At 42.5% G+C, this 24,215-nt stretch overlaps 1 protein-coding gene across 2 annotated transcripts; it reads left to right on the top strand.

Moving 5' to 3' along the window:
• The first annotated feature begins 8,767 nt into the window (after positions 1-8,767).
• OCIAD2 (OCIA domain containing 2) lies at positions 8,768-24,215 on the top strand. 2 transcript variants are annotated; one of them, XM_014560300.2, is made up of 7 exons: positions 8,768-8,913; positions 11,303-11,422; positions 15,396-15,492; positions 17,204-17,257; positions 19,919-19,966; positions 21,075-21,192; positions 22,323-24,215. In XM_014560300.2, exons 2-7 carry the CDS (start codon positions 11,357-11,359, stop codon positions 22,402-22,404), a joined length of 465 nt encoding a protein of 154 aa, XP_014415786.1. In that variant the 5' UTR covers positions 8,768-8,913; positions 11,303-11,356; the 3' UTR covers positions 22,405-24,215. The 2 variants fall into 2 exon arrangements, with proteins under 2 accessions (XP_014415786.1, XP_006186007.1); XM_006185945.3 differs by having other exon boundaries at positions 8,807-8,941.

Below are 24,215 nucleotides of genomic sequence, written 5' to 3'. Positions count from 1 at the left end.
TGCCAATATGCAAAGTAGGATTTGGGGGTTTTGCCCTAACAGGCTTTATCAGATTAGGTGGGGCTTTGTAATTCAAGTTCTGATTGGACACTCCAATCTTTCCAGAGTCAAAGTGTAAAGCAGCCGGGCTTAGTTGCCTAGGCAACCAACCATGTAAGACGGGTGAGTTATAAACTCAAATTGTTGCTAACTTGCAGTCCATGAAAGTCTTTTGAATCTTTGTTCAAAGACAACTCATTTGAATGTGCTTTAAATGCTCAGGAAATCGCCCCGGAAAACCTTTATTCAAGGTAGCTAAACAAAAACTGCTGTTTCTATGGTATTATTAAAATAGACTGGATACATTTCAAGATGCTTCCCGCATTCATTTACTCACCAAATATTCTCAGGCCTCCTTTGGCCAGGATCATGGACACATTGCAGATGTGAATTTTAGCTCACTTTACTAGAGTTTAAAAAAAAGCCATGTTCTTATGTCTCTAAATAAAGTTACATTTGTTCAGAGCCCCCATCCACTCAGGAAATTCAATCTTGTGAATCTGGTGGGGGCAGGGTGGGGAGGTCACCCTTTTCCTAGGGTCAGGAGAGGGGATCTGGGGCTCTGGCAATAGTCAATGTCAAAATCCACATAGTCCCTAGAAAGCAGTGGCCTCAGCCCAGTCCTAGATCTTTTGAAGGTGGGGAACTAAATGTTACTTGAACCCTCTCTTGCAGGGCACCCTGGAGATCTTCTGCCCTGAGGTCCTTCCACAGACCAGAGCTACAGGAGGGAGTGACGTGGCGGTCTTCACAGTTCCAGGACCTGCAAACCTCTGCTCCCACCCTAGTCTCTCAAAAAGCTCAAAATCTTCCCTCTAGGATCAGTCCATTTATTCTTCTCTCAGCTGGGGCTTTTTTCCTACAACAAAATTCTCCTTAAGTGTGGCATTGTGGATGCCTGTCTCAAGCCTTATCTGTGAACCTTCCTTTTTACACCTCTGACGCAAAAGACGTCAACAGTCCTGGAGGTAAAGCCACCCTCGACAAATTTGTTGCAACAGAGAACGCCTTCCATTTGTTTAGGCTGCCAAATGAGTACAAAACAGAAATTAATATCTCGAGGTGATTTCCCAGCCACAGATGTGTAGGTGAGAAAGATTGTCCCTGCCTCCAGGGATCTCATGTCTTAAAATAGAGGCAAATAAAGAGGTCATTAAAATACAGCACACAGGAGGGATCCCTGCACCAGAGGCTAGGGAGGGTTTCTCTGGCGGAAGTTGTTATGAACACTCAAAAACAGCACCCCCTACCTACGTGCCAGGTGCTGACCCAAGCAATTATTTACATAACTATAGATGCACGGCGGGGCTATAACTGGAACCCAGGCAATCTGGCTCCAGAGTGCATGCCCTACATCCCTAGGCACTATGGATGTCTCCAATGAGTCTGGAAGAGGAAGCACGAGGTGCCCCTGCAGAACTCACGTGTCTGAGGGAGCAGGTAGGGCAGACATGGAGCGAAGGTGCCTGGGAGGGGCTGTGGACAGGGAAGTTGGAGTTAACTACCTGAAACAGGCAGAGCTAAGGAGGCTCCAGCAACTCTTCAGGGCGCTAATGCCTGTTTCCCTGATGCTGAGGAAAGTGAATCAGGTGAGGAGGGCTGACTAGAGAAATGAAGGAATTCTCGAAAATTTCTCTCCAGAGTAAATCCTCACTGACAACACCAGATGCTGGCAAGGCGCAGAGCAACAGGAACCCTCACTCACTGCTGGTGGGGATGCAAAATGGTACAGTCACTCTGGCAGTTTCTTACAAAGCTAAACCTGCTCTCAGCACACGACCCAACAAGAGTCACACTCCCTGGTACTTACCCGGAGGAGCTGAAAATACATACTTACGTCCTCACAAAAATCTGAGCACAGATGTTTCTAACGGCTTTACTCATGATCGCCAAAACTTGGGAGAAATTGAGATGTCCTTCAGGAGGTGAATGCAAATATAAACCATGGTACATCCAGACAGTGGGATATTATTCAGTTCTAAAAAGAAATGAAAAGACATGGGGGAAATTGAATGCATTTTACTAAGTGAAAGAAACCTGTCTGAAAAGGCTTCTTACTGTACAATTCCAGTGATATGACATTCTAGAAAAGGGAAAACTATGGAGACAGTGAAAAGATTGGTGGTTGTCAGGGGTCGGGTCTGGGGGATGGACAGTGACAAACAGGCAGAGCCGGAGGATTTTTAGAGCAGGGAAAATATTCTGTATGATACTATTATGGTGAATACAAGTCATTCATTATACATTTGTCCAAACCCATAGAGTGTACAACACCGAGTGAACTGTGATGTGAACTATGAACTCTGGGTGACACTGATGTGTCAAGGCAGGTTCATCAATTGTGACAAATGCATCACTCTGCTGGGGGATGTTGCTAATGGGGGAGGCTCTGCATTAGGAGGGCACGGGGGATGTGGGAACTCTCTATACCTCCCTCTCTATTTTGCTATGAACATAAATCTGCTCTAAACAAGAAGTCTATTTAAAAAAAAAAGTAAGTCTTATCCAACCTTCTGTCAATTAGATTTTGATTAATAAGCCTCTCTTCTAAAATAGAATTATGCCCCACAAGGAGCTAAATCTGTTCTTGTATTTGTATCCTGTTGTGAGTATTTTCACCATAAACTCAAATTGCTTTTCTCCTGCCCTAGCTCTAGCCAGGTGGGGAGGCTGTTCTAGAGAGAGGCTTGGCTCAGACACCAGGACACAAAGATGACAACGCACCCTTGGAATGAGGTCATAATGTCTACCACGAGATATTACTGGCCTCTGCTTGACCACATAGCCTCCCTGCCACACCAGGAATATTCTGGATTTTGCACTCAGAGGGCTTTGCATGTCACAGGCTATGGGGAGCAGCTCTGGAATATTAAAGTACTAAATTAACTTTCAGGATGTCCGTCATGGGCATTCATGGGTGAAATAAAGGCTAGGCCTGTCTCTGGAAGACTGGAGACACAACCAAGTTGATGGACTCATCTTCAGATTTCAGCTTTCCCCTGTCCGGGCCAAAATTATGATCCTTGGGGCCAGCTTTGCTTCTTGCTGAGTCTGGCAATCTGAGCATCAAATCCAGATGAAGCTCTCGGTCAATGGCCCAAAAGCTCCAGCTGAGCGCCTGGCAACACGCCTCCCCTGACGGTGGTGCCAGTTCATCAAGGAAAGCAGGGCCCACGCTCAATCCTTGTGCGACGCCTCCTGTAAACCCACCTGCTCGGCTTTGGGAGACTTGGCATTGTTTATTCCTCAGAGAGGAAATGAGTGACTCACGAGATGTGGTGACTCACAGAGCCTCTCACAGAACCAGGCAGACAGCAAGTGGGGAGCTGGGACGAGGAGAAGGATGGCCGGAGGCCGAGAGCTGCTCTGGCCACTCTGGGGCATCCAAGATGCCTGCTCTCCATCCCTGCACACACACCAGGAAACTTCCCCGCCAGAAAACCGGTCAGAGCCGCTCTTACCCAGCAGGGAAGAGGTGGTTGTGAGTGAGCCCAGAGCTCCCTGGGGCGCTGATCTAGATTCCCGCCAGCGTTTTGTTTTTAATTCATCTCCTCCTCCCCTCCATCCGCCCTTCCCCATCAGGGCCAGTTCCTCAGCCAGCCACACTCCTCCAAACTGTTTGTCTGGTCCTTCTCCCTCGTTGCTGCCTAGGCTTCTGTAGCTGTCTCTTATTTTGCATCCATTTATGTGCACAGTGAGGCTACCGGAGACACACATACTGTAGCGGTTAAGACCATGAGCAACTAAGGTCTGGATCCCGGCTGTACCTATTCCCGGCTTTGACCTTGGCCACATTACTTCACTTCTCTGGGCCTCATTTTTCCCACATGTAAAGTTGGACTAATAATAATAATACCTATTTGTCAGGTTGTATAAAAGGCCCTGTAACCACTATGGGAAGGAAGGAAGGAAAAAAGGAGAAAAAGAGACTGTGAGCCACTTGAAATAAAGGACTAGATACTATTCATTTTTCATTCTTTTTTTTTTAACATTTTTTATTGATTTATAATCATTTTACAATGTGTCAAATTCCAGTGTTCAGCACAATTCATTTTTCATTCTGTGCCTCATTAAATTCATTTATTCATTCTGGAGCTCATACAATGTTCCAGTTACTGAGCAAGGTTGGTCCCTGCCCTCAGGGGGCTCACAGCTATGAGGGGTGACAAGAAATGACACGAGCAGTGGTAACACAGCATGATGACAGACAGGGAAATGCACAGCTCTAGAGCCTGGGTTCAAATTCTGGTCCCGTCACTTCCTAGCTATGCAACTGCATGAGTTACTAGCACCTCCGTCATGGGACCAATGTGGGGATGAAATATACATGCATAACAGATACATATAAACGCACACAAAGATGTAAAATGGGTTTCCACTGCAAAGTGCAATGGGAGCCCAGAAGGTGGAAAAGCGAACTTGAGTCTGGCCAGGCTGCCAAGAGGAAGTGACTCTGAGGCCCAGGCTTTAAGAATGAGTGAGACCATTGACAAAACAAAAAGACAACCTACTGAATGGGAGGAGGTATTTGTAAATGAGATGACTGATAAGGGGTTAATATCTAAAACATACAAACAGCTCATACAACTCAACATCAAAAAAACAAATAGCCCGATTAAAAAATGGTCAGAAGACCTGAACAGACATTTTTCCAAATAGGACATGCAGATGACCAACAGGCACATGAAAAATGCTCAGCATTGTTAACCATCAGGGAAATGCAAATCAAAACCATGATGAGGTATCACCTCACACCTGTCAGAATGGTTGTCATCAAAAAGAACACAAATAAATGTTGATGAGGATATGGAGAAAAGGGAAACTTTGTACACTGTTGGTCGAAATGTAAATTGCTGCAGCTACTGTGGAAAGCAGTATGACAGTTTCCTCAAAAAACTAAAAATAGAACAACCATATGACCCAGCAATTCCACTCCTGGGTCTATATCCAAAAAATAAAAAATAAAAACACTAATTTGAAAAGATATGTGCACCCCAATGTTCATAGCAGCATTATTTACAAGAAGCAACCTGTGTCCATCAACAGATGAATGAATAAAGAAGATGTGGTGTTTATATAATTACATAATGGAATACTACTCAGCCATTAAAAAGAATGAAATTCTGTCATTTGCAACAACATGGATGGACTTGGAGGGTATTACACCAAATGAAATAAATCAAACAGAGAAGAAAAAAAAATACTGTATGATATCACGTATATGCAGAATCTAAAAAATACAACAAACTAGTGAATACATCAAAAGCGAAATAGACTCACAGATATAGAGAACAAACTAGCAGTTACCAGCGGGGAGAAGGAAGGGAGAAGGGGCAATACAGGAGATGGGGAGAAAGAGATACAAACTATTATGTATGAAATAAGCTACAAGGATATATTGTACAACACAGGGAATGTAGCCAACATTTTATAATAACTATAAATGGAGTATAGCTTTTAAAGATCGTGAATCACTATACTGCATGTCTATTACTTATATAATATTGTACATCAACTGTATTTCCATTTTAAAGAAAAGAATGAGTGAGAGAGGGGTGGAGAAGAAGAGGAAGCTGAAACTCCAGCACACGCAAGAGCATGAGAGGAATTACACCAGTCTCTTGCAGGGCCCAGGAGGGCCTGAGATGGATGTGCTGGAGAGACAGGCAGGAGCTGAATCATGCAGGGCCCTGCTAATGAACTGGGATTGTGCCTGAGGACAGTGCAGGGCTAAGGAAATTGTTCAAGCTGGAGCCTGCTATGAGCGTTTTGGCGCTCTCTAAATCAGCCACATTTTTCATAACAGCGATAATCAACTTTGTGATCATGAGCCTGAGGCCCCGGGGGCTGCTGATGCACCGCCTAAGAAAGGCTCTTTCCAGTGACGTCTGCTTCTAGGGCCAACCATATTTCATCGTATCCTAATTCTTTTGAGAAGTGATAAATCCTTTGTGGGAGGGACTCATGTCTTATCTTTTTTATCTCTGAAAATGCCCAGAACCATTCATGGGCACCTCAGATTTGCCCAACCAGTACCAAGTGATGAATTCATATAATCTGTGTGCATGGCATATTGGTAATTTCTAGTTATTTAAGACAATTAACAGGAACATTCTGGTGAAAAGTAGAAATGAGGGTGGGGACAAAGACTTAATTGTAGCAAGATGTTAACAGGACAAATACCCTTAGCATATTTGTTGGAAGTTAAACTTCGGTGTAACAAAGGGCTGTTCGTTTTTGTCACAGAACCAATTAGAAACCTATTCCTTTCAGACCACGAGATGGCAGGGGGTTAGTTCTGACTTCTGATAACACAAAGTAAAATTAGCAATAGAACTGCATCCCCTTTCATTTGGCGGGGGGAGGGGTGAAAAGAAAGCAGTGAATCACATGGAGGAACTGGGGGACAGAGATCTGGCGGATCTCTGGGCAAACACCAATTCTCTAAAACAACAGCATCCTCACAGGCAGCCTTTGAACCCAGGCTCATTGATTCATTTACTCATTCAGCATATACTCATTCCTTCTTTATTGGGTCCCACCAAATATGACATGCCAAGTATCCAATGGTGGGCAAAACACAGACCATCCTGTTCTGTACCTCATGAAGATGACAGTGGGGCAGGGGACACAGGCTTGAAAGGAATAAACACACCAGTAAGTATATAATAACTCATGATACGTGCTGTCAAAGAGAAGGGAGACCCACTTTAGGCTGGGTGGGGGTTGAGGCAGGTCTTCCCAAGGAAGAGTCAGAGAAGGCTGAGTAGGGAAATGCCAAGACAAGACTGATGGGGAGAGGAGTCCAGCAGAAGGAAGCTCACCCAGGCCTCAGATGAGAAGAGCTGGGTGAACAGGAGGAACAGAAAGGAGGCCAGGTGGATGGCAGAGGGGCTGGCGAGGGGGATGAGGCCAGAGACACAGAGACCAATTAGGACAACAAGAAAAGGTGAGAAATGATGTGGGTCTTCCACGTGATCCCCAACCTCTCTTCCAACTCAACATACTCCATGAGTCCCAGTGACATGTCCCAGGGAGGAATCACAGCTTAGGTTGGGAGGTGTCATATAGGTAGTAAAGGCACCCAGCAGCTCCCCCTACTGACAGAGGTTGGGAGCGGCAGAGAGGAAAGAACATGGACAAAGAACAATGGAAAGAGAACGCTTGGGGGCCATGCGGCCCTGGCTTTGACTCCAGCTCCCAGTATGCCTTGCACAACTCAATTGCCTAGTTCACAGTACTCACCCTAAAGGGGAGTAGATAGGATTGCATGCGGGTGGGTGAAATGGGTAAAGGGGGTCAAAGCTGCAAAATTCCAGTTATAAAATGAGTAAGTCATGGGAATATAATGTACAGCATAATGACTAGAGTTAACAATAGTATATTTCATATTTGAAGGTTGCCAAGAGAGTGGTTCTTAAAGTTCTCATCTGGGTGTGGAGAAAAGGGACCCCTCCTACACTGCTGATGCGAATGCAGTTTGGTGCAGTCATTATGGAGAACAATATGGAGGTTCCATAAAATAAAATAAAACAAAACTAAACTAAACTAAAACTAAAAATAGATTTACCATATGAATCAGTAAATCCACTCCTGGGCATGTACCCTGAGGAAATTCTAATTCAAAAATACACATGCACTCCAATGTTCATAGCAGCTCTATTTACAATAGCCAAGGCATGGCAACCTGTATATCCATTGGCAGATGACTGGATAAAGAAGATATGGTATATATATAATGGAATACTATTCAGCCATAAAAAGAACAAAATAATGCCATTTGCAGCAACATAGATGAACCTGGAGATTATCATACTAAGTGAAGTAAGTCAAACAGAAAAAGATAAATATCCACTTATATGTGGAACCTAAAAAGTGATACAAATGAACTTATTTACAAAACAGAAACAGACTCACAGACATAGAAAATAAACTTATGGTTACCAAAGGGGAAAGATGGGGAGGGATGAATGAGGAGTTTTGGATTTGCAGATACAAACTACTGTATATAAAATAGATAAACAACAAGGTCCTATTGTACAGCACAAGGAACTACATTCAATATATATATATATATATACTTTTGCACGGGGGGAGGTAATTAGGTTTATTTATTTAGTTTTTCAGTGGAGGTACTGGAGTACTGGAGATTGAATCCAGGCTCTCCTGCATGCTAAGCATTCACTCTACCACTTAAGCTATACCCTCCCCAACTTAGTATCTTGTAATAACTTACAATGAAAGAGAATATATATGTACGTATAACTGAATCATCATGCTTTACACCAGAAATTAACACAACATCGGAAATCAACTATACTTCAATTTTAAAAAATAAAATAAAAATAAAATTTTTTAAAAGTTCTCATCCCAAGGGGGAAAATTTTTTTGGTAACTATCGTGACTGGCTATTAATTAGACATACTGGTGATCATTTCACAAGGTATACAAATATCCAATCATTATGTTGTACACCTAAAAGTAATATAATGTTATATATCAATTATAACCTAAAAAAGAAAAAGAAAAAGAAAAGACTACAGGTAAGTGGATGTAGCCGCCTGGCCCTAGGAGGGTGTTCAGTAAATGGTGGTTGTTCTTACTGTGAGGAAAGTAGTTATTTGAAAGGCACGGAGGAGGTAGAATCCACCAGGTATCAGGACAAGACTTGGGAGCGGGGTGGGAGATTCTAGCAAGAGCGGGTTTCAGCCTGGGCAGTTGAGTGTGGGTGTGGTGCCACCAACAGAGAAGGGGGCTGCACGGTGGGGGATGGGGTGCACTTGTTGAGTGACTCACCCGAGTAAGCGAGGAGCAGAGCGCCGCGGGGGCGGAGCCAGAGGAGGAAAGAGGCGGAAGAAAGCTCGCGAAAGAGAGGTGAGGGCGCGGGAAGCGAGCGAGCGCGGTAAGGGGACCACGGGCTCCGAGGGGCGCGAGGGGCGCGGGCGGGGGAGGGGGCGGGCGCCGGGAAGGCGGGGAGCATCCGGGCTGCAGCCGCGGCTGCGCGGGGAGGCGAGCTGAGCTCGGTGGGCGCCGGAGTTGCGGCCTACGAGGCGATCCTCAGCCCCATGGGGAGCACTCCCCCCCCGGGAGAGGGGGTGACAGCGGGAAGGATGGCAAGACAGGGGGGCCTCCTTGTCCGCGTTACTTCCCAAGTCCTCGGGAACAGAAGTAGTTGGCCTAGAATCGCCAATTCCAACCCCTCTGCGCTGGCCCGGTCTGAGGCTGAGCCTCGGGCAAGGGTCATGAGGCGGCCGGGCGGGGCGGGGGGAGCGGGGCACGGGGAGGGTGGTGGCGGATTCCTGCAAGCGGATTCCGGCTCCTCTCACCCCAACTAGAAAGAGAAAGTGCAGTGACTCCTGTGGCTGTCGGTCCGTCACACGCACCCCCCCCCCACCAATCCTGCTGAGCACCTCCTTCCCACTCACTGCCTGCTTGTCAGCGCTCCTACCACCCTACCCCCAACAACTGAAGAAGCAGAGGGACCCCAAACCAGGCTGAGCCAGGCTTGGTGGTGGGAGCTGCTCCGGGAAGGCAAGACCTTCAGGAGACTTGCTTAGATGTGGACCCGTGACTAATTGCGTGTGAAGGGACTTGACCACCAAAGCTGAGTTTTGGTATCTGTACTTCCTGACTTGAGGCAATGGCCTAACTAAGCCAAGATAATCTAATTTGGCCTTAGGTCAGCAAAGACTTTCTGGAGGTCCTCAAGAAATAGGGCACCTAGGGCTCTGACAGCTGCTCTTTACTGCTCACACACTGTGCTGGGTGCTGAGCTGCAGCAGTTGACTTACCCTCATCTCTAACCCTCATCCCCCACCCTCATCCCTCATCCTCATCCCTCATCCTTGCAACAGCCCCTCAAGGTCCATTATCCACACTTAGCAGGTGAGAAAGCTTGAGGCACAGACACTAAGTCACTTGCCCCAAAGCACAGCGCTAGCAAGGAGTAGAGTCAGGATCTGGATCTGAACTCAGGTCTTTCTGATTCAGGACATTCCACCGTAGGGCATCTTGCTGCCCCTACAATAACATTAGGCACATAGAGAGAAACTTGTTACAGCTACATGTTCTCTTGGCTCATATTCCTGGCAGCTTAGTAGGATACAGAGTTGTGTATAAGATATTCATTTTGCAGGGAAATCTGTGGTTGTCATGGAGTCCAGGGCTGCAGAGTGCAGTGGCCATTGCCCAGTAGGGTAGGGGTTGTAGGGTTCATGGTCCACCTGGACTATATCCATCATTGCCAAATCTCTTTTCTGAGCCGTGTGACACCGATGGTTCATTCCCTCCTTCAGAAACTGCCTCCCCGTTGGATCAGCTATTCTTCTCAGTGATTTCCTTCATTTGTTATTTTTCTCTTCTCTTGTTGGTATTCCCTTAGCCTCAATGTTCACATTCTCCGGTACTCTTTTTGGACATTTTATTCATGTTTCCTACTTTACGTATCATCTCAATGGAAGCATCTCCCAAATTCATCTTTCCAGCCTACTCCTAATCTGTAACTCCAGACTCAAATCCTCAAATATTCTAATCCCTCTTGGCTATTTCCAATGTACACCCCCGCAGGCACCCAAATACAGCATTTCCAGACTCAAATTTATCATCTCTGGCCTTCCCACGAGTGTCTTGGTCCAGGACTCTTCACTTCCTTGCCTGAACTATTACAGCACCTTCCTAACTGGCCTTCCTGCCCCTGGAGTCCATCCGCCTCCACAGACCCTCTTGAAAACTCAGAGTCTCAGTCTTCAGATGGGACCAGAGAGAAACAGGCTTTTCTTTCTCAGTGCCCTGTTCGTGCCTCCAGGGAAGCCCTCTGCATGCTGGGTAACCGCTGACTTGTCTGTCTTCTCCTTTAGATTGCAAGTTCCTTTGGCACTGATTTTGTCTTTAACTTCGTTGTATCCCTTGGCCTGGCACATAATAGACACTCAGTAAATATTTGTGTAGTTAATGACCTCGTAATGAATTGAAACTTTTTTTAGGACACAATTTATAGGTCGTAAAACATTTCACTGTGCCTAGTGCAGTATTTCACCCCACTCTACATATGATGTGTCACCATTAGTGAGTTAATGGAGTTAATGTGTGTGTGTGTGTTTGTGGGGGAGGAGCATTAGAAAGTGGATTTGCAGGTGGTTGGAGATAAGACTAAGGACAAAATGAAAATAAGTTTTCCAAATAGGTGAGTTGATCCTAAAGGTGTTTTTATGTTTGACATAAACACTCAGTCATGGCATGGTGACCTCTCTTTCACTTCCCTTAGACATCGGGTCAACAAGGAAGCTGAGTCCACTCAACTAGAAAAGAAGCAGTCATCATGGCTTCAGTGTCTACTCATGGAAACGAAGACAAAGGTCCCCATTTGCCACCACCAAGCAAGCAGGTATATTATTAATTTGAAAGTCTGCCGTCATACAAAACTTTCCTTAAGCCTCATCCTTGACCAGTCATCTTAACTTTTTCCATTCTAGCACGTTGTTAGATGGGTTCAGGGAAAAGGGAAAGAAAGTGTGTTTTTGGCCAGCTTGCAAAGGAGCCTTTTACATTTTTATTTACAATATCCTTTCTTTACTCTTCCCTGTTTAGAATCCAGCTTAACTAACTCTTATACAGTCTGTCAGTGACTGAAGAGGTTTCCTTTAGCAGAGCAAAACTCTTGCTTGAATCTAACAGAATGAAACACGATGCGTGTATTTTACATTTTTGTTACCAAGGCTAATCATACTGTGTGCTGCTGACAGGTGTTCCTTTTCAGGATAGCAGAGACCTTAACTACTAAATTAGCCATCAGATTGAAAACCCAAGTGTTACCAGGGGCACACTTTTTTAACTTGTTAAGAATGAATATTATGCGTTTCAGGGACACATAATTGAAGAAGAGAGAAAGTATTGTGCTGGGTAAATAGAGTTTGTGTTCTCTGGGGTCGACTTTTCAAGCTAAAAATGGGTTATGGAGGAGATGATGTTTAAGGAGCAAAGTTTAGGCAAACAGACAAATGATATCAAATCACAAGGAAAAGAGTCTAGACACCTGAGTTGCCTCTGAGAAACAGAGAGCCATAAAACATGTATGGCTCTACAGAAAAGGCTCGCCAGATCTCCCCAGGAACACTCTGGTGGGAGCTTTAGTCTTGACTGCAGGACTCATAGCAGTGGTAATGGTCGGGGTCCCTGACCTGGGATGTGTATATATGTGTGTGTGTTTGCTGGAGGGGAGGGAGGGAGGTGTTCCTTATTTCTGCTGCAGCCACAAGCAGAACCAAGAAGAGATATTTACACTGGGATAAGGAGGAGTGCTTGCTGAGGAATTAACGTAACTGGAGCGTAAGAATAGCTCCTTCTCTGGTCGCTGTGACTCACCCTGACCACCACCTCCATGTATTGTGCTGTGGGGAGCTGTACAGAAAGAAGAGGGAGGCTGCCTGCTTGGGTCATTTGGGGAGCTCTGAAGGCACAGACACCACAGAGTCCTTCCACCTTGTCATCACACATGTAAAGTGCTTGGCACCGTGCCTGGCCCACAGGAAGGTGCTCAAGAAATGGTGACCACTATCCACACTGACATCCCCTGCAAACAAGGAGTCCAAAAACAACATTAGCAAAATCTTCAAGGTGAATTTCAAAAGCCAAAGAGTTGCACCTCAACAGGAAAAACACAAAGACTCCCAGAGATAAGTGGCAGAGGACCTACATAAGAAATTCACAGACAAGGAAATACAAGTGTGACTTTTAGAGTAAGGAAAAGTTAAATAACAAAAAAAATTTTTAAGTGAATGAATCATCCACAGAATGGGAAAAATTATTTACAAATCATATATCTGATAAGGGTCTAGTATCCAGAATATATAAAGAGCTCTTAGATCTCAACAGCAAAATGATAACGCAATTTAAAAATGGGCAAAGGGCTTAATAGCAATTTCTCCAAAGAAGATGTATAAATGGTCAATAAGCAAATGAAAAGGTGCTGAATGTTATTAATCAGTAGGGAAGTGCAAAGCAAAACCACAGTGAAATACCATTTCATACCCACTAGCATGGCCATAGTGAAAAACAAACAATGTAGTTAATTTAGTTTAAATTAAATAATTTATATTAAAAAATTTAATGTGCTGGAGGGAGGGTATAGCTCAGTGGCAGAGTGCATGCTTAGCATGCATGAGGTCCTGGGTTCAACCCCCAGTACCTCATTAAAAAAAATTAATGTGCTAATATGAAAAAAAATAAGCAAAACAGAAAATAAACATTGACAAGGATATGGAAAAATTGGAAACCTCATACATTGTTGATGGGATTGTAAAATGGTGCAGCTACTATGGAAAAAGTTTGGTAATTCCTCAGTAAGTTAAACAGAGTTACCGTATGGCCCAGCAGAACTGATTACAAGTGTTCAAACAAAAACCTGTACAAGAATGTTTATAGCAGCATTATTCACAATAGCCAAAAGGTGGAAACAACCCAGATGTCCATCAATGGATGAATGGATAAACAAAATGAGTTATATTTATATATTATTGAGCCATGAAAAGATGGATACATGCTACAACGTGGATGAACCTTGGAAACATTATGCAAAGGAAGAGAAGCCAGCCACAGAAGTTTACACGTTGTGGATATTGTTTATATAAAATATCCAGAAGAGGCAAATCCATACAGACAGAAAACAGATTGGTAGTTTCCAGGGGGTTGGAGGGAGGGGGGAGTGGGGAGAGACTCCTTAATGAGTATGGAATTTCCTTTTGGGGTGATGAAAAAGTTCTGGACCTAGATGGGGGTGATGGCTGCACAACATGGTGGATGTACTTAATGCCATGAATGGTATACTTTAAAATGGTAAATATTACGTGTATTTTACCACATTACAAAATTAATGAACTACTGAATAACAAATTGTTATACCCCAGACCCAGTTACAGGGATTGCCTTAACACTGGAGAAGGACAGTCTGGCTGGAGAATATGCAGAGATGCTCAAACACATTAGTTGTCAGATAATAAGATACTACTTTCTACCTATTAGACTGTTAAATTTTAGAAAACCGGACAATGCCAAGAGTGATAAAACCGTTCTTTTACTCTAACCTGCTTGGAATCCAGCTTAGCTAGCTCCCATGCAGGGTCTGTAGGCATAGAGAGGGACGTTAGTACCCTGCCTCTGGGAGTGGATACTGGTGCGGCCCTTGGGGAGCGCACTCTAGCAAGACTTTGTCACATTGGGAATATGCATCCCTATATTTTACTTCTCAAAATATATCTGAAAGATGTTCTCATGTGGGTCTATAAGGGGGGTATTTGGCAGTGGGGACTTGGAAGCATCCTGGAGAATCATGCAGCAGTTAGAAACAGTGGACTCGATAGATATCATAATGAAGATGGATCTTAAAAGCATAGAGCTGAGTTGAAAACATCTTTAAAAATAAAACTAAATATATAAAACAATGCCATTTGCAGTAAGAAATGCATGCTCCCAAAACAATGAACATTTTGCAAGCATACATACAAGCAAAAGAGCTACATTAAACACCCAGAATAGCAGTGATGGGCAGAGGATGAGAATGGAGAAGGTGGGTAAGAGTAAATGAATAGTACACACATACCTACCAACAGGGAGGGATCATAAAAGATGAGAGTCCAGATTATAGCATATCAACTTATTAAAAAAAAATACTCTAGAACTAGTGAAAATAATCATGTCAACCATGTCAATAGTTCCACCAGAAATTATGTGCAGACCATTTATAAATGTGTAAAAAAATACTGTTAAGATAGAAAGTAAGCTATGTAGAAAAATAAAAAGCAGTCTGTTGCTGCTTTTTAGACTATGGTTGCACATAGTCTAAAAATGCACGTAAAGTGTAACTAGGTAAATTGGAATTCAGATATAGATAACTTGTAATACACTGCTCTGAGTGTGATTCCCAGGTGTGTAAATATTATGCTCTAAAGGAAGTCTCTTCACCCAGGAAGTAACCTTGAACTGGGTCTTACGGAGACCAGGAGGCAAAAGGAGTGAGTGGTATTGCAGGGTAAGAAAGAAAGGCTGGAGGTAAGAAAGAAAATGTGGCCCCAGCAGTAATGCATTCCAACCAGATACCTGCTCCATGCTCACTGGTCAGTGAATCACTCTTTGCCTCTCCAACTGAGGTTCTTTTCTTGCTTAAGTCCATCCAGCATTTGCAGCTGGCAGGCACCGGCTGAAGCTGGCCGGCACCGGCTGAAGCTGGCCATCGCTCTGGGCTGGCAGCCAGGACAGAATGCATGCTGTGTGACCAGAGTGGAGACCTCCTCACCCTCCAGAGAAAACAGAGCGGATGCTTTTCTCATGATTTCTGTCAACTTACCATGTAACTTTCCTTGCAGAGTCTGTTGTTTTGTCCAAAATCAAAACTGCACATCCACAGAGCAGAGATTTCAAAGATTATCCGGGAATGTCAAGAAGAAAGTTTCTGGAAGAGAGGTAATTGTACCCCTCTTAATCTTTGTTAACACTATTTGCTGCAATAAACTGCCTACGTATCATATTAGAATTATGGAAATGATATGTTTTTGTACAGGGACTTTGCAAATTCCTTGAAGAAGATTCCTATCTGAGGCTGTTTGGAATTTGAATCCATGCTGAGACCCTTTTAAGGGCAGGGATAATATCTGATTTAGGAGCAGTTTACATCCCTTACCAAAAAGTGATGCACACGTGACACTTCCCTTCGTGTGACCAAGAATGTGTACCATGAGTGTTATTTAGAATTTCTTAAAAAGTAGAGCTTCCTGAATTCCACTAGGCTCTAACCTTCATCAAGTTTAGAAATGATGTCAAGTTCATCGCTCCCTCTCAGAGCCAAGCACAGTGCTTTACATATAAAAAGACCTTCTCAAATATTTGTGGAATGAATGAAAAGTGGCAGCATTCTATTAATATTTCTCTTACAGTGTCTTAAAATAATCTTTTCTGCTGAATCTTTTCCTCTTTCGGGGCCTGCTTTGTATAAGAGAAGGGTGTGAATTCAGGCATTGCATTAAGGTCTCTTCCAATTAAAAAAATTCATGATTTGGCATTTGAAAATGTCATAATAGGGCCTGTAGATACAGTCCCAGTACTTTGCAATAGTGCTGGCATAGACATAATTTATACTTTGAAGTACTCGCTTTGATTTTGTAAATCATTCAAATCCAGTATCAATTGTTTTTGGAAGTAACACATTTTAGAAGTTGATATGCACTATGTACTACTGGTTATAGATCGTGCTGCTGGGAAGTCTTTTTTGACAACCTATGAGTAAGTAATTTAGTTTTTTTTTTTTTTGATGGGGGGAGGTCATTAGATTTATTTGTTTAATTACTTTTTTAATGGAGGTACTGGGGATTGAACCCAGGACCTCAAGCATGCTAAGCATGCACTCTATCACTTGAGCTATCCCCTCCACCTGGGTGAGTCATTTAATTAAGCCCTAGTAGTTTAACATTTCAGTGTGACCCACTTGCCTCTCTCATCAGGTAGATCTGAGAGGAGGAATTGATTCTATTTGATTTGTCATGGTTGCCAAGAGGAGCTAGATGTTTATCACTGCTCTTTGCTTTGGGAAGAAGTCGTTTGACGCATTTTGACAGAACTAGAAAGTGCCTTTGTCAGAGGAACTTGCCTGTTTTTAAAAGTCATTGCTAAACATTGCCCGTGTGAATGTAGTAATCTTCAGAAGATAGACTTACCCAAATTGTGTCACAAAACATCATAAAAGACAAAAGCAGAGAATTATCCTAGATAGGGTATGCAATTTATTGTACTTTTTAATAAAACTTTTATGTAGGATTGAAAATTTCAAAGTATATAGCTAGCAGCAACTCCCAAATTCAACAGCAAAGTCCACACACATGAAGAGGCCCATGGGTATGCAGTGATCAGGACCAGATGCGTGATGGGTGTTGGAGATGGAGTTGCAGTTGCGTGGGGTTTAGGTTTTGTCACATTACTGCTATGTCAGGCTGAGTGCCTGGGGCAGACCCCAGGAAAATTCTCCATGCTGTGCTCAACAAATATTTGTTGAATAGTAACAAATGACTAAACTCCCACTGCCAAGGTAGGCTGAGAAAACACTCAGAGTCATTCTCCCTGACTTCTAGGTGAGGTGCCAAGTTTTAAAACAGCAATATTGAAGGGCGTTTTTGTTTTACAGCTCTGCCTTTTTCTCTCGTAAGCATGCTTGTCACCCAAGGACTGGTCCACCAAGGTAAAATTCAGTATTTGTTACATAATTTAACTTAAGAGAATCTAGTTTTCACTGGCCCTCCTGGCAATCTTTGGTTCTTGGCGTTTATTTTTTTGGTGAAGGATTTATTCATGCAGGCTTTTGCCTTCTTCTAGCCTACATCCCCCTCTCCCCCTCCTCCTGTTCTGCAGAATGGGCGATTATGTTAGGTTATGTAGCAAAGGGAAATTAAATTTGCAAATGGAATTAAGGTTGCTAATCAGCTGACCTTAAAATAGGATTATCCAGATGGGCTCAATATAATCAAAAGGGTCCTTAACAATGAGAGTGGATCAGAAGACAGAACCAGAGAGATGGCAAAATGAGAAAGACTCAGCTCAACCTTACTGACTCTGAAGATGGAGGAAGGGGTCACAAGTCAAGGAATGAGTGGCTTCTAGAAGCTGGAAAGGCAAGAAACCCTAGAGCCTCCAGGCAGATCTGTCGACACCTTGATTTAGCCCTGTGCTATGGTCTGAATGTTTGTGTCCCTCCAGATTCACGTATTGGAATTCTAAAGCCCCGGGTGATGGTATTAGGAGGTGGGGCCTTTGGAGGTGATCAGGACTTGAGGGTGGAGCCCACATGAATGGGGTTAGTGCTCTTATAGAAGAGGCCCTACATGTTACAGCAGCTCAAATGGACTAGAGCACCCAGTGAGACCCATTTTGAGCTTCTGGCCTCCAGAACTGTAATGTAATGTGTTGGATTTGTGTTGTTGTAAACCATTGTGGTAATTTGTTAGAACAGCCACAGGAAAGGAGTGCAGCCACAGGAAAGGAGTACAAGACTCTGTACCAGAGTCCCTGTTATGGTTAGATTGTTCCCTGCACAAGGGTGCTCCCGGGAGGAGGTGAGCGGGGCTGAATCCACCCAAGCTCTGTCCATCAAGCCGCTTGTCCTGACGAGAGGCTGCATCAGGAAGGGCGCCCTGTCTAACGTGTGCAATAGATCGTGGGGACTGGCCGCCTCCCTGCATCTCCCACATGACCTCTCCCTGCCTCAGCGTTTTCCAGTGTTCCCCTCTGTTCTTCCTTCCTTGCTCTCTTCTTTCTCTCTGACTCCGTCTAACCAGACTGCATCTAACCAGAGAGTGCACAGGCACTGCTGAGTCTCTCAACAAGGCACCTGACCCTGTTGAAGGCTGTCACATTGAACACTGCTGATTACTAGGACTATTTTTAAACTACATTTTTGTGTGTATGTGTGTGTGGAGAGGAGGTAATGAGGTTTATTTATTCTTTAAATGGAAATGATCTCGGGTTTTTTTTAATTTTTGTTTTTTATTTATTTATGTTTGGCTTTTTGAGGGGAAGATAATTAGGTTTTACTTATTTATTTTAATGGAGGTTCTGAGGATTGAACCTGGGACCTCATGCATGCTAAGCGCACACTCTACCACTGAGCTATACCCTCCTCCACTGATTATTAGAATTTTAAAGAGTATTTGTACCGAGCAAACATGAAGGAAGATATTTAGTTCTTTTTTGGATCTCGAAGTCCACGTATGTTATATAGCTAGAACCTCATTTCAGTCAAATTATTCTTGTCCTTAAAGTTGATTTATTAAATATGATTTCATTTCGATAACTTGAAGATAGTCTTTTTGTGGAAATTTATTTGTCAGTCAGTAATAAGCCTTTGTCAGAATGTATTTGACACAGAAAAAATATGCTATCTATAACCTAAAGGGATTATGTTTTACAAATATTAAATTACTCAAAATCTACCATCTCTTGCATCTGTGCGAATACATTTTTCTAGGTTGTGTATTAGTCTTCTACAGATTTCCACAAACGTAGTGGCTTAAAACAATATAAATTTATTAGCTTACTGTCCTAGAGGTCAGAAGTCCAGAATGGGTTTCGCTGAGCTGAAATCAAAGTGTCCGCAGGGCTGCATTCCTCTCTGGGGGCTCGAGGGCTTCCTTTCCCTTCCTTGGCCCATGGCCCCTTCCTCTGTCTGCAAAGCCAGCAACTTGAGCCGAGTTATACTGCCATTTGTCTGGTTCTGTCTCCAAATCCTTTCACATTCAAGGGTCGTTGTGGTTACATTGGCCCCACCCAAATAATCCAGGATAATCTCGCTATTTTATTTTATTATTATTTTTATTACAGTATAGTCAGTTACAGTGTGTCAATTTCTGGTGTACAGCAGAATGTCCCAGTCATACACGTATATACATATGTTTGTTTTCATATTCTTTTTCATTAAAGGTTATTACAAGATATTGAATACAGTTCCCTGTGTCATACAGAAGGAATTTGTTTTTTATCTATTTTTATATATAGTAGTTAGTCATCTGGTTAGCAGCCTTAGTTCCATTTTCTACCCTAATTCTCTTTTGTTGTGTGACGTGACATACTCAGTTTCCAAGGGTTGGGATGGAGGCATCTTTAGGAGGCCATTATTCTGCCCACTAGAGGTGTTAATGTTTTCATTTTAGAATTGTGATTATATATACTGTGACTCTCTAAATTGAAATTCTGTGTTGTTACTTTAAAAGGGGAAGGGGGCAATGACTAATTGTTTGGAGCTAAGTTATTATCTTCACCTTGGCCCTGATACCTTTAAATAAGTTTCTTTATAAATTTCATTAAGTTATAAAATGAAATAATAATGTACTTATATATTATTTCTTAGGTTATTTAGCAGCAAATCCAAGATTTGGATCATTGCCTAAAGTCGCACGTAAGTCATAGAAGTTAAAAAAAAAAAAAGATTCACTTTTTTTAAAAAGATGTGTGTGGCAACTGGAGAGGGAATGTCCAGGTTAACCAAATTGCATGTGTTGACTCTCTGAAAAATCGGTTTCCATTTTTTGCCGCTTTGCAATTTTTAGTACATTCAGCACTTTCTGATAGAAAGCTGAGCAGTAGGGACGTCACCCTAGTCCTCTTTAAAGCATGGACTAGGAGGGCCTGGCAGGATATACGAGAGGACCTCAGCAGCAGAGCCTCGGAATGACAGCTCCAGCAGAGGTTTTCATTTTCTTCTTTTGGTCAGTCTTTTTGAATTATTTTCTGTAATGGACATAATAAATGAATGATTTTTTTTAATGAGGGCTTTCTATTAAACATTTACCATAAACTTGAAAGTTTCATCTTCTTGCACTGATTATAACAGACCTCGCATGTACACAGAGGATGCTTTCCTGTTTATAATCTGAAACTTCATTCCCAGCAGGAAGAGCAGGCTAGAGATTTCTCCTGTAGGTGGTTCCCTCTGCCTTGCGACCTCTGTCCCCTACAGGCAAGAGGGACTGCAGCTCCCCATATGCCAATCCAGAGAATTAAGAGTCTCTCCCACCCAGTGGTTTGGAGGCTGCCTATAGCCACAACCCACGTCCTACCTCTCCCTCCCGTGGTGGCTTCAGAGATTTGTTGGCCAGTGGGCCTCCCTCTGGCTGCCCGTCTCTGGGACATCACCTTTACTTGCTCTGTCCTGGCCCTCCTACCTCAAGTTCAAAACTCAGGACATCAAAAAGTCTGCAGTTCCCAAGCTTGCTCTTTAATAGCTTCTTCCCCATAGTTTTTGTTCATTGATTTATCAAGGTACTTCTGATATAAAAATTACCACTTTTAATAAAGAAACTTCCAGAAGGTAATTAATAGAGGCAATTCCAAACCTTTAAATTATTTTTAACATCTTTTTATTGAGTTATAGTCATTTTACAGTGTTGTGTCAAATTCCAGTTTAGAGCACAATTTTTCAGTTATACGTGAACATACATATATTCATTGTCACATTTTTTTCCCAAACCTTTAAATTATTTATCTTTCCCGACCTGCTTTTACAGTTGCTGGTATCTTGGGATTTGGCCTTGGAAAGGCATCATACATAAGAGTATGCCAGAGTAAATTCCATGTCTTTGAAGATCAGCTGCGTGGGGCTGGTTTTGGTCCAGGGCATAACAGGTTGGTACTCTGTTTGATTGAGGGATTGTTAAAGATAATTATTGAAAAGGAAATGAAAGATCATTTACTATTTATAATATTAAACAGTTTGTAATATTCATATATTGAAAAAAGACTCAAAGTTTGAGTTGTTGCTGTTGAACCTCAATAATAATTATTTATGATTTAACTGAATTACTTATTTCATTTGCTTAGTTAACATTTAGTGAGTACCAACTATGTTCAAGGCATTGTGCAAGTCTATAGAATGCCTTAGTCAGCAGACACAGCTTCTACCATCACGGGATTATATAAATTTAAACAGGGTTCTTTACTGCAGGACTTCTCAGAGCCTTTACTATATTAATGTAAATTGTGATTCTCATTAGGGGTGCAAGCAGTAGGACTCTGGAATTAGCAGCATTACCTCTGCTGTTAGAGTCCCTGGGTTCAAAAGCAGTTCTAGCACTTGTGTGACCTTGGACAAGTTTCTTAAACTCTCAAATCTTCAGTTTTCCCATCTGTGTAAAATGGTGATCAGAATTGTTTTCATGGGATATTATAAGGAATAGAAATGATTGTCTATGACAGTCAGTGCTCTGTAAATAGTAGCTATTTCTACCATGGTATTACAGAACTAGTGCTGGGGACACATTTCTGTAAAGATCCCTCACTTGTCACAGTGGACTATGTTTGAGAGTCAGTACGACATGGTGAAAACAACATGGGACGGAAAGAGTACTGTTAGCCTTTCTGTGGATGAAATTCAAGGAGTCTGAAACCAAGAAACAACTCCTATTATTCTTGAAAAAAATTAGGCTTGAGAACTTTAGGTTAGAAAATATTCCGAGGGGGTGGAGGGTGTAGCTCCGTGGTAAAGCACATGCTTATTGTGCAAGAGGTCGTGGATTCAATCCCCAGCACCTCTGGTGACAAAAAAAAATAAGAAGAAGAAGGAGGAGGAGGAGGAGGAGGGGGAGGGAAGAATAAGAAGGAGGAGAAGGAGAAGAAGAAGAAGAAGAAAGGAGGGGGGAGGGGCAGGGGGAGGGGGAAGGGGAAGGAGAAGAAAGAAAATACCTCTAAATAATATTGTGTTCAGACTAGAGCTTCCAATGTCAAAGTGCAAACCACCATTTTTGCTTCTGTTCTAGGCACTGCCTACTTACCTGTGAGGAATGCAAAATAAAGCATGGATTAAGTGAGGAGGGACGTTCACAACCTTCGGCTTCCTAAACTCTGTGACTGTGGCTTTTGAAGTTTCTAAAAACCTCTGAATTTGTACGCATTTAAATTTTCAAGTGTGCTTTAAAATAACATACTTATAGTGGAATAGTTACATGGTGATTTTTCTCACTCTGTTGAAATGCTTTCAGTGTTAATTCTCAATTGACTTGAGCACTACATGTTTTTCTGCTGCTTAAGATCATGTTGGGAGCATTCATACACCAAAAGAAAGAACGTAGCACTCTAAAAGAAAGAATGTCGCACTCTCACTTGCTTACAGCTAATTAAAAGAATTTAGAGATGTCTCTCATTCGACCGCATCCATTCTTTGACTCTGCTTTTGTTCAGGCTTTTAAGATCTCTAACAGAGGACAGGAATGAGTTGAGAAATTTGAAAAGTCCTGCCCCAGAGAAAACCAGTTTGTACAGATAGAAATACAGGGCAAGAAAGATTGTGTCTATGGGAAGTCCTTTTTAAAATATGGGGGGCCAAGATTTTTTAACTTAATGAAAAACATTTCATTTGGTAGAGTCACAATATGAATCAGCTGTCCTTTTGGTGACCTAAGTGACTTTATGTCTCATCGGTATGATAAGGTTTTGGAAAAGTCTGTTGTCTTTGGGTTACTTACTTACCTAATGCGTAGTACTGATGGTCAGCACTCAAGAGCTGGGTCCTTAGTGAGGAGAGTATAGCTCAGTGGTAGAATGTACGTCTAGCATGCATGAGGTCCTGGGTTCAATCCCCAGTACCTCCATTAAAAAATATTAAATAAACAAACCTAATTACTGCCCCCCCAATTAAAACCCATAACTGTGTTCTTTTTTATACTGCTAGTGGCCTGAAAGAATAAACACAACTTCCCAAAATGTCCCTCCTTCTCCCGAGAAACAGTTTACATATTTCTGAGAGGAATCACCAGAATTAATTCATGGAATGATAAACTTCAGGGCTTTGAGGGAGCTCAGAGGCTAGCCAACCCAACTCCAAGCATTGAATTCCTATTCTCCTGCCAGGTTTTTTTGCATGAAAACAAACTCTTCCCCCGGGGACCTTTTGTTTTACAGCAGGTTGTCTGAGCCTTCCATGAAAACTTCTCATATCTTTGCATTTTCTCAGGAAAATATGCATATGTATCACCATTTTATATATATATAGTGTGTGTGGTGTGTGTTCACAGTTGCATTTTACTTAATACATCTTGAAACCTGTACCATGGAGGTGAAAAAGGGAATCTCATCATAGGTTAATGCTTGATAGATAAAATTTTATGTTCTACATCAAAAATATTTGGAAGTTTTTATTTTTACATGAACATTAAGTGTATAAAATGGGGTGACTTTGACAAGGTCTTTTTTTATATTACACAACCCGGTTTTTCCATTGATAAAGTTCTATTTCTGTAAATCAGAACACAGAGCCAATATCTTAGCTTCTTGGATGCACTTTAACTCCTGGCTCTGACAACTAGCAATTGGTGACTTTGTTATCTCAGCTACTGGTGAAAATTCAGAATTGGGCACATTTATTTCCTGCGTCCCAGAAAATGATTTCCCAGGGATCAGAACATTTTCACATTGCTAAGCACAGCAGGTCAATGTTAAAATCAGCCTCAGGGCAGTGGGAAAAGGTGAATCCATTATTGTTGAAAAGGAACATTGCTTTTGCTGCTGACATCTTCATAGTCCTTTAAATTCCAGTTGGGCTTATGGTTTGGGCTCTTGATTTTCCTAAGTGGATTAGCTTTTCATTGAAGCAGTTTATCACAGTGATCTTACTGTTAAAGGAAATCAATAAAGAAAAAAAAATTGGAAGGTCA

The sequence above is a fragment of the Camelus ferus genome, chromosome 2 (assembly GCF_009834535.1).
Source record: "Camelus ferus isolate YT-003-E chromosome 2, BCGSAC_Cfer_1.0, whole genome shotgun sequence".
NCBI lineage: Eukaryota > Metazoa > Chordata > Mammalia > Artiodactyla > Camelidae > Camelus > Camelus ferus.
The sequence above is the reverse complement of the archived record's forward strand: the minus strand, read 5'-3'. Positions and strand labels throughout refer to the sequence as shown.